Genomic DNA, 10,428 nt, shown 5'->3' on the forward strand with positions numbered 1-10,428 from the left:
CAACAGCAGACACGCCGAGTGACTTTGTGATTATGATGCAGAGGGTGTTGTCTTTGAGATAGGCAGGAGTGGAGGAGGAGGATTATGAGGCTAATTCCCTTATAACTTTTTCCCTCATTAATCTCTGCGGAGGGATACGAGATTCTTTAAATGCTAATGTCCAATAAAGATGTCAGCGGTGACATTTTACAGTGGCGGCACAGATGTGAACAAAGTTGACCGTGTTGTTGTGGAGGAACTTTTCTCACTTTACTCGCATTACTCGTCTCACATGCTAATTTAAAGACTCCTCTCTTGGGATTAGACATGAATGTGTTCACAATCAGCAACGCGCTCCTGCGGCGAGTCGCTCATTAGAACGTTCCGCGCCAAGGTCGAACCCGACATCCCCCTCTTGTCCTCACAAACAACTAATAACTTTTTCAGAGGAATCAAACTTTAATTCAAACACATTCTGTTTAACTTACGCACAATCAGCTGTATTTACAAGAAATTAATGGAGGTCAATGTGGCAACAAGATGAAGAGCAGAAAGTCAAAGGAAATCCTGGATTTTTTCCTTAAAAGCACCCGTTAGATTACCTAAAAAAAAGACAAATAAATCGCTGGGGCCTCATCTAATGCTTCCTTCCCAGAGTGAAATCACTTCTCACAATCCCTTTATGCAGAATTAGTGTCCAGAGGGTAGAAGATGAAATGTACCGAAACTCCTTCCTTTGCTTCCTGTTTCCAAGGACGATTCATTCTCTTAAAAAAAAAAATCCTTCTGAAGGGATATCTGATCATTTTCAACACACTTTCATTCTGTTACACCGACCGCGGCTCTGAGGCTCACCGCGAGTCACAGCACCCTTTGGGGGGGGAGTTGACATACGTGACGACACTAAATGTTAGCGTAGTATCGATCCCTGTTCTCGTAATCTCTGTAGGCGAACTTAGCGTCCTTCTTGCTGTGCGGGATTCGTCCGAATGGCGCGTGGTCGTTGAAGCACGTGTCGAAGACCTCGTCCACTATCTTCTCCGCCTCCTCTCGGCCGATGTTCCTCACAGCCAGGATGGAGCGGAGGGCGCGGCCTCTGACGCACTCCTGTCCAGGGGGGAAAAACCAGGTTAGAGATCCGAGTCTGAAACCAGCTACTTAAAGTCAGATTCATCCTCGTGCGATTACCTGATGATGCTTCTGGAGGCCGAAGTTGAATCTGGCGGCTTCATTTTTAAAGGCGCAGTCTCCGCTTAGGTTAGCTGCCCGGATCTGAAATAAGGATACAAAAAGTCTTTGGATGGTTGAAAAAAAAACATATAGGTCAGCGGGAAAATTATATTTCTTCTGAGTGGTTTGATGAAACCATTAGAACAGGTTTTACATGCATTTGAAAATACGATGTGGATGATTGTTATTTATCTTTTCTCACATCTAAATCAAACCTCAAATCCTCACCTCAGAACAAGCTAGATGCCTGAAGTTGCTGAACCAGTCCACGTGGGCCCGACAGTGGTCGAAGGCATGAATGAGCTCATGCGTGACCACACGGTTCATATGGGCCTGCTGGTGGATGTTGTTCTGACACAAAACGATCTGCAAACGAACACAAGTCTCATTAATGTTGAACAGTCAAGTTCTTTAACTCCATCAGAACCTGCTTTATTTTTAAGGTCTCGTTCGTACTTGAGAAGAAGCTGCGTCGAAGCCGCCGCTGACCGTCCCGTCACAGTCCTCACAGGAGAAATGTCGATCTTTGAACGCTTTGCTGTGTTGAGAGGAGACAGTAAAGTGACATTGGCACAAATAACCTCAAAATTGAAAAATTGTTAGGAAAGTGCCAATGAAGTGGAGGCAGGTTGACATGATTATAATATTAAATATTATTAAATATATATTATAATGCAGTAATGACAGTAGTAATGTTTACATGTATTAATGATCCTGTGAATCTCTTTTAGATTAGATAGATTAAGATTCAACTTCGAAAGCAATACTTGTTCATTTTGCAATTTAGATATTGAAACCACAGAGCACATTTTCTCCACTTGCAGCCACTCAAAACTATTTCTGAAACATTTGGAAGAATGGTTCAAACATGAAAAATGTATCTGTTGAATTGAAATCACATGTGGCTGTAATGTAACGAAGGAGAAACGTGAACATCTGATTATTAATAAAACTCATAATGGCAAAATATTACACACACAAAGCCAAATATATGAAAACCCCTCCCATGTCCAATGCTTTTGACAATGCATTTAAACTGTATTGTAAATCTCCTGAATGTATCAACCTTTAATTCATATTGAAGACCATCTATGTATTGAATTTCTGATTTTATTTTAATTTGCCTAGCTTTAATATTTTAATGATCTGGTTTTGTTTGTTTTATTTGTATCCTTTGTATTTTGTTTTCTCCTCATCAGCCCAATTGTGTTCTATTAATACCATTATGGAAGATCCTTGTTGTTTGTGATTATCTTGTTCAATAAAGCATTTTAAAAAATGACAATATCAACACTTACAAGCTTATTATTTGTTCTGTGTAAACATGATACGTACCATCCGGAACTCTTCATGGCACTGAGGAGGAGTTTGGCGTACGGACCTGGGACAAGCACAGAAAACAGTTAGCTAACGCTGCAGCTAAATAACGTTAGCTTGCTAGCAGTCACTGACAGGAACCACTTCTAGCTAAAATAGCTATCGCTGAATGCTGCTGCTCTGTCAGCGGGGTTAAAACGTTAACGGGTATCTTACTTACAAAGACATTTGAGAGAAGTCTTAATCAGAATCGTCAGATGTTCACAGATGAGATGACATTCCCATTAGAGGGTAACGTTTGCTAGCTAGGTAGCTAGCATACTCACTAGTTTCCATTGCGAACTGTAGCATGACCTGACACTTGTGGCTGAAAGTGAACAGGCTCTCCCCGATCGATCCCTTCTTGTACTTCGGCGCGTGCCTCTCCGGGAATAAATCGTATCCATAGTCCTCTTCTTGTTTAGGCTGCTCCATTGTGAGAGATGTTGTCCACAATTTGGAAATGGTAGCATAAGTTCCCCTGGTTAGCTACCGCTAGCTACCTAGAGAGGTCATCACTGTTTGGTAGATCACGTGGTAGCTATAGGTCAAAGGTAATGAAGGGGGACATTATTTTTTACTTGATTGGCATCACTCCTTTTTCAAAAAGTTAGAAACACAACTCTATTTAATTCAGTATTGGGGAAAAAATTATATAAAATGCGATTTGTTAGAGACAGGACTGTAAAGACCATCTATTTATAACATACGTCAACTCGACGAGCAATATGTGACCGAAACTATACCTAGAGAGCACAGTACCCAACGCAGTTAAACTGTCTGTACAATTATTTTTAATAAGACAAGGCAGTTGAGCGCAGGGGCCACCGTTAATATAGATATTTGTGTATATTTATTTTGGTTATATTTTGTTTGTTTTTACAAATGAACAATCGAGGAAAATGGTTTTGGAGTAAGTTATCTGTTGTCATATAGACGATCTTTGGTTACGCACAGCGCACGCTCGGCAGCGCAAAGGCTGCTGGTACTCGGCTGTCATGGCTGTGAACGTAAACAGAAAGCTATGAATAACGACACGGTTTGTTGTAGTATTGAGCCAAATTAACTGCAGCTACATTTTAACTGTAATTATCAACCGGAGAAAGAAGCGCCAGGTACTTTACCAGGTTCAAGTAGCCACAGAGTCACTTAAATTTACTTTATTTGCCTTTTATGTTTGTTGTTTTTGCTAGCTAGCTAGCCTGCTGCTAGCCGCGAAAGCATGACAGCGTGATTCTCGTGTTTTCCTCTTGGCTGCAACAGCAACTTCAAGACAACAACTTCAGCAACAAGTGTTAAGAAATTGTCCCAAACAAATGTCTGTTTCGCAGGGAATAACATGTCCGGGGGAAACAAAGCCATTGAGTTACAGCTTCAGATGCGGCAAAATGCTGAGGATATGCACAGCTTCATGAAGGACCTGGAGAGCTGGGAGAAGGACATCAAGAAGAAGGACGACGAGCTGAGGACGGGAGGACTCGAGGAGGTCCAGGTTTGTCCCTGCTGTAGACATCCATCCATCTCAGGAGCAGGTAATGTACTGGGTGATCTTCATGTGTCAGCAGCTTTTTTGTCTCTGTGTTTCAGAAGCAGCTCCCACCTGTGCGCAACAAAGACTACAAAACAAAGATGAGGGAAAAGAAGAAGAAGAAGACAAAGCCGGCAGGCAATGGAGACGCAAAGGGAGACGAGTCCAAGGAAGACTCAAGGATAAAAGCATATGATTATCGATCATGGGACAAGTTTGATGTGGTATTGTAATACATTCACACAGAAATACACGTAGCATGATCTGTGACATCATTAAGTAGTTAACTAAAGATTTATGTTCCTGTGCTGGCAGGACAAGGCTCTGTCAGAGTTGGATAAGGAGGAAAGTCCCGCAGAGTCTAATGAGTCAGACTCTGAGGAGGCTGCAGTCGATCAGGAGAAAGCGCTAGCTGAGAAAGAAAAGGTAAATCGGTATGAGAAGTACTGCGGGGAAAGAAAAGAAGAGATTACCCCTTTCTAATGCACATTACACTTTTACTTTTAGGGTAATGCGCTTTTCAAAGAGGGGAAGTACAACGATGCCATTGAGTGTTACACCAGAGGGATGGGTGCAGACCCTTACAACACTGTGCTTCCCACAAACCGAGCCACGGCCTTCTTCAGACTCAAAAAGTAAACGGCTGCTATCTTAATAATTTTTCAGTAAATGCACCAATGCAAAGATGGATTTTAACATGTTTTTCTCTTCTGTAAATCACTGAGATTTTGTTCTTTGCAGGTATGCTGTGGCAGAGTCCGACTGCAACTTGGCGATAGCTCTGAACAGCAACTACTTCAAAGCGTATGCGCGAAGAGGAGCGGCACGGTTCGCACTGAAGAAATATGAATCTGCATTAGAAGGTGACAAGCTGTTTAAAGGATTAGATCATCTGTCCAACTTGAGAGCCCTGAGATGACAATATGAATCTATCTCCGAACAGATTATGAGATGGTTCTCAAGCTCGATCCCGGCAACGTGGAAGCACAGAAAGAAATTAAGAAAATCGAAGAGGTGAGTGTGAAATGATCATTGTGCGGTTAGCCTCATTTCTCAAGTTGTTCCCCCTTTATTTCCTCTCGTTCTCTGGCTGGTTTCAGAGCCTCAGAAATGAAGCCCCAGCCGCCCCAAGTGAAGAAACCATGCAACCACAGGAGGCTCCCACAGTGGACCCCGAGCAGCAGAGACTGATGGAGGAGCAGCAGAGACTGATGGAGGAGCAGCAGAGACGACAGGAGGCGGCTGTACAGAAAGACAGAGTAAGCTTTGCTGTGGTTCACCAGTTATGCTTCAGTGTGCCTGTCGGTCTCATCTGCTCATATCTCAGAGGCTCCTACATAAAAATGTCAGTGAGGAGTAATTTTGATGTTTTAGACATTTTTGATAGAATTTAAATAGTTTGAAGCTTCATTTATATTGTTGACATGTGAGTTCAAAATCAACATTGGAATGCTGCACAGATTTTAGTTTATTTATTTATTGATTCATTTAATTGTTTGCATGTATATTCATTCTGTTTCAACGTGCTGTTCTCTGAGAAAAGATAAGGATACACTAATATCAGTTTAGTTTATTTATTTGACAGCGTCATAAAAGTAACATTGTTATCAAATCATACTGCGTTTCGTTGGAAAGGTTTACGTAAGTGGTGATGTTTTCTGAACGTGTCTTTCAGGGGAACGCTTATTTCAAAGAGGGGAAGTATGAAGCGGCTGTTGAGTGCTACAGCAGAGGCATGGAGGCGGACAGCATGAACGTCCTGCTGCCCGCCAACAGAGCCATGGCCTTCCTCAAGCTCGAGAAGTAAGCACGACATTTCTTATATTTATTCTTCCAGCATGTTTTTGTGTGCCTCCGTTTAAAGGACATAAACGTTTGCTGCAGGTTTAAGGAGGCAGAGGAGGACTGCACCAAAGCCATTTCTCTGGACAACACGTACTCCAAGGCTTTGGCTCGCCGTGCCACAGCCAGGGTGGCTTTAGGAAAACTGCAGGAGGCCAAACAAGGTGATGTGAAGAACAACACTTTCCTCCAGAGGCAAACAGCAGCAACTACGTTTAGTCTATCTTTGAACACAATGAAGACATTAAAGCTGTCACATTCTGTTAGATACTCTGTAGTTGCTTTTATTTTCATCTTTAATTGATGCTGTTAAATTGGTTTTATTCTGTTTCAAGTCAGTTCACTGCTGAAGTCTGTTCATTTCTAAATGAGCTTTAAATAAACATGCAAAATTCAACAAGAGTTTAATTAAAATGAAGTTGCATTGAATTAATATGTGCAAGTATTATTGCTATCAATTACTGACTGTTAATTTGTCCGTGTGTGTGTGTGTGTGTGTGTGTGTGTGTGTGTGTGTGTGTGTGTGTATGTGTGTTTTACAGATTTCCAGGAGGTGTTGAAACTGGAACCAGGGAACAAGCAGGCCCTGAATGAGCTCCAGAAACTCCAGATTGTAAGTTTGATGATCCAGTTATTAGTTAAAGTAAACAAATGATAGCTGATTATGGTAATTAAGTGACTGGTAGAAACTATCCTGCATCATTATCTCTACTCTGCTTTTTGCAGTCTGTGCTGTTGGTTGTTAGTGAGGAATAAACTTCACTCTCTCAGTAACCATCACAACATTACTGTGTTTTAAGCCTCTCCGGCTGTGAGAACTAGTATAAGGATAATTAATTAAATTGAATCTCATGTACAGATGACTAATGGACATGTCAGACTTCACTTCTCTCTTGTTATTGTCACTGTGTGGTGGTAGGCGGAGGGTCCCAGTGGCCTTCTTCAAACACCAGACGGCACCCAGAGGAGAACAGTTCAGCCGATAGACAAACCAACACATCTGCGCTCAACAGTGAGTTCACATCTGTTTATTTTCAGTGATAGTTCCTCCTCAATGCAGAAGTCTTTTTCTACATCGGAGACAGTAAATTTAATAAGTAAAAATACAAATATATGCTGAACAGACCATCACAAATGTGACCATGATGTTTTGTCTTTATAAAGTTGTTACTTGGAAATGCAGGTGAATTAATTCAAGAAACGTATAAATTGTCTCATGTGTGTCCTCTATCTAGCGGTTCACTTCCTGTGCTCACAGCATGCTTTAACATTATTTGTCCAGCAGGTGGCAGGATAGACATTAACGTAGACTGAACATCTGGATTCTGTCACCTTCATTTTGTCGTATTGTTCTTAGGATTCAGTCGATCAATGATCTGATGCTGTTTTATTAAAAGATGGACAGACACAGACAATTTTTTGTTTGTGAAGAGTTTTTCTCATAGACTGTGTCACAATGTTGACTGACGCTGAACATCCAATGCTCTTTAGAAACCACTGAGGAGGATTGACATTGAAGAAGTGAGCGGAAAGGTATCAGTGTCTGAGGTGGAGTCAGGTGGGTCCACGTCCTTCATCCAGGAGGTGATGAGGGAGGCTGAGGACGAATCCTCTCCACTGTCGACATCACCCAGCGCCAAGATGATCAAGATCGAGGAGATAGCAGAAGTCCCATCAGACTCATCTGACCAGTGAGCGGCACAGCCTCTTTTATTTCATGACACTGGATATGTTATTTGTTTCTTAGCATGTCTGTAAAGCACTGAATGTTGCATTGTTGCCACCAAGTAAACACTCCTCCTGCTCCTGTTCCCCAGAGTTGCGTCAAACAGACGGACCAAACAACCAGCAGAAGCGGAAACAGTTCATCTTCCTCAACCGTCCACCAACCCCTCCCCGACAGTCACAGAGCTGCCTCCTCCACCCACCAACAGCTTCCAGCTGGAGGCTGACCTCCGTAAGATCGGAAACCAGCCTGAAGTGATTTACAGATATCTGAGGGTGAGCCGCGTGTTTGAAGAGGACAAAGCTGCCTGCGCACACTGTAATTTACTGCTGACAAGATGATATTAGTGTGTTCAGACAGTGTAATTATAAGCTGTCAGCACTGCAGTGGTGTTGACTGTGCAGGCGTGCTTATGCAGATTGATGTGAGCTGAGGACATTTATTGCTTATTCTTTTATTCTTTCATGACGGTCATGATATGTTTTGTCACTGCCGTGTCAACCGGGTCTGATTTCCACAGAAATAATTAAAATCTAATTTTAAATCACCATGTTTGCGGATATTTCTGAGAGACTTTACATTTTACAAAAAACAGTATCTACAAACACATTAGAATTCAAACCAAACGCCTGAATATGAATATTGCTGAGCCTTGTTTTGTTCTTGTCTTACAGCAAATCAAGCCTGAAGCGTACGTGAACATTTTCCACAACCCCCTCGAACCTAACATTCTCAATCAGATCTTGACGACCCTGCATGACTTCTACATCAAGTGAGTTTTTTTGTTAAAAAATGCTCAAAAAAAGAAATCTACACGCAAACTGGACATCTGCTCAGCATAGTCAGGTTACATAAGTAGTCTTGTACTGTATATTAACACCAGTCTTATGCAGGAACGAAGCACCGGCCGTCACACTGGAGGTCCTCAAGAGTCTAGCGAGCGTGAGACGCTTCGACATGGCTGTCATGTTCATGTCGTCCCCAGAGAAGAAACGTAAGTCTCTTCTCTGACGTACTACAGTTTACTGTATCTCAACCACACGTGCCATCATATTGATAACTGCTGTACTACTTTTGTTTCCTCTAGTTGTGAAAGAACTGTTTGACTTCCTCCACCAAGCTGAGCTGGAAGCGTCATCTGTCACAACCTTACAGAAGAAGTACGGAGTTTGACGTTTGGATTTAGATCTAAAGTTCGATAGACTTTCAAGTTCAGCACACAATAATGCATTGCTTTCAAAGCCGATGGAAAAGTGTAGTTATATTCCAATACTGAATAAACTTACATTCAGTTCAACCTTTATTAAATCGGACTGCTGTGCTACATACATTCACCTGTGGAAATGTGATTTCATGTTCTTTCTTTATTCATAACGCTGCATTTATTTGAAGTTGGAAGTTGGAAATTCATAAATTGTTGAAACTTACAGTGTAGAGTCCTGTTCCTTGTGCAGCAGCTAATGTCGTCATCGATAAATGTATATGTTTTACCATTTATGAGCATGCAATGCTGAAAAATTTTGTTTTTATATTCTGATGTTTGGTTAAAGATGTAGTAGAGTCTGCACATCCAACACATTGGGCTCAGATGTTGCATTTTATCAAACTACACAGAAAGTGGAAACTTATCTGTGTGTTTCATGGAAATTCAATTTTGAGCTCCATAAACATGTTGATTCAGTCAAATGGAGTCGGATAGTTACATGTGACGGAGACTTTCAACCAGAGGGGATTTTCTGTTACAGGGAAGTGTGAATTTCCAACTTTCTAATTCAACCTGAATGCAGCCTAAAGATGTGGCTCGGTCTCTGTGAGTACTCTGCCCTGTTTGAAGGTTCCACCCATACTGAAAGGAGCAGCTCAGCTCAAAATCAAAAATACATATCTTTCCAATTACCTGTAGTGCTATTTATCCATCTCAGTTGTTTTGGTGTCAGTTGCTGCATTTTTGGAGATATCAGACACTTCTTTATGTGCTGTGATATGAAAAGAAAATGGTTCCTTGATGAAATGCCTCACAACAAGGTCTGTGGGTTACCTTGAGTAACCGGGTCATGATTGCTGGAAAGAGACACTTTTGTTGAGTTTTTCAAATGTATGTTTTTGGCACTTTCAGCACCACAAGCCGAGTGCCATTTAGCTCCATTATATTTAAGAGAAGATCAACATCTCTACGGCCGATATCTCCGAAACACAACAACTGACACCAAAACAATAGCAGTACAGGTGACAGGAAAAATATGAATTTTCGATTGTGGGTTGAACTGTCCCTTTTAAACCTACCTAATAATCCTGACGCTGCTTTGGCTAAACAAGATTAGAAAACTGTATCAGTGACGGAGGTGTTCGGTTTGAGTCACAGATTTTGTTCTGTTTTCAGAGAGTGAACTACAAATAAAGGCGTATTTTATTTTCACTTGTGCGTGTGTTGTTGTTGAGTCAGTAACTTCTGAAGTAAAACAGTTTATAACTCCGTAATCTTAAATGTGTCACATCAGAGTGATGAATTCACACTAATGAGTACAGTTGGTCATTGTATATTTAACACAGTAGTTCATTGTTTATTAAGTATCATAGTATATATTGTTTGGCAAGACAAATGGGAATACATTATCAAAGAAAATGATAAGCCTTGTGTAAATAACACCCAGAAACGTATTCCTCAAGCACACAATCCATAAAGTCTTTTCTCTATACCTGTCTAATCTTCAGGGTCAAGAAGAGGTTGGAGCTTGTCCCAGAGTGCACTGCACTCAAGGCAGGGAAA

General features: G+C 41.4%; 2 protein-coding genes across 4 annotated transcripts; one reads left to right on the forward strand and one right to left on the reverse strand.

Moving 5' to 3' along the window:
• Positions 1-406: 406 nt before the first annotated feature.
• atp23 (ATP23 metallopeptidase and ATP synthase assembly factor homolog) lies at positions 407-3,253 on the reverse strand. Its single transcript, XM_084345825.1, has 6 exons — positions 2,853-3,253; positions 2,545-2,590; positions 1,666-1,747; positions 1,438-1,575; positions 1,168-1,251; positions 407-1,086 (listed from the first exon to the last, which is right to left on the reverse strand). The coding sequence occupies exons 1-6, from the start codon at positions 2,998-3,000 to the stop codon at positions 883-885; spliced, it is 702 nt and encodes a 233-aa protein (XP_084201951.1). The 5' UTR covers positions 3,001-3,253; the 3' UTR covers positions 407-882.
• Positions 2,631-10,077, forward strand: rpap3 (RNA polymerase II associated protein 3). 3 transcript variants are annotated; one of them, XM_084345823.1, is made up of 17 exons: positions 2,631-2,817; positions 3,897-4,057; positions 4,156-4,317; positions 4,409-4,519; positions 4,601-4,728; positions 4,835-4,956; positions 5,037-5,107; positions 5,194-5,352; positions 5,769-5,896; positions 5,978-6,099; positions 6,478-6,548; positions 6,855-6,947; positions 7,427-7,626; positions 7,753-7,936; positions 8,336-8,433; positions 8,555-8,655; positions 8,749-10,077. In XM_084345823.1, exons 1-17 carry the CDS (start codon positions 2,784-2,786, stop codon positions 8,832-8,834), a joined length of 2,031 nt encoding a protein of 676 aa, XP_084201949.1. In that variant the 5' UTR covers positions 2,631-2,783; the 3' UTR covers positions 8,835-10,077. The 3 variants fall into 3 exon arrangements, with proteins under 3 accessions (XP_084201949.1, XP_084201948.1, XP_084201950.1); XM_084345822.1 differs by having other exon boundaries at positions 2,635-2,817; positions 4,153-4,317; XM_084345824.1 differs by lacking the exon at positions 2,631-2,817 and adding an exon at positions 3,526-3,680 and having other exon boundaries at positions 4,153-4,317.
• Positions 10,078-10,428: the final 351 nt, after the last annotated feature.

This window comes from Pagrus pagrus (assembly GCF_965226575.1).
Source record: "Pagrus pagrus genome assembly, chromosome: 23".
In the NCBI taxonomy this organism is placed as follows: domain Eukaryota; kingdom Metazoa; phylum Chordata; class Actinopteri; order Spariformes; family Sparidae; genus Pagrus; species Pagrus pagrus.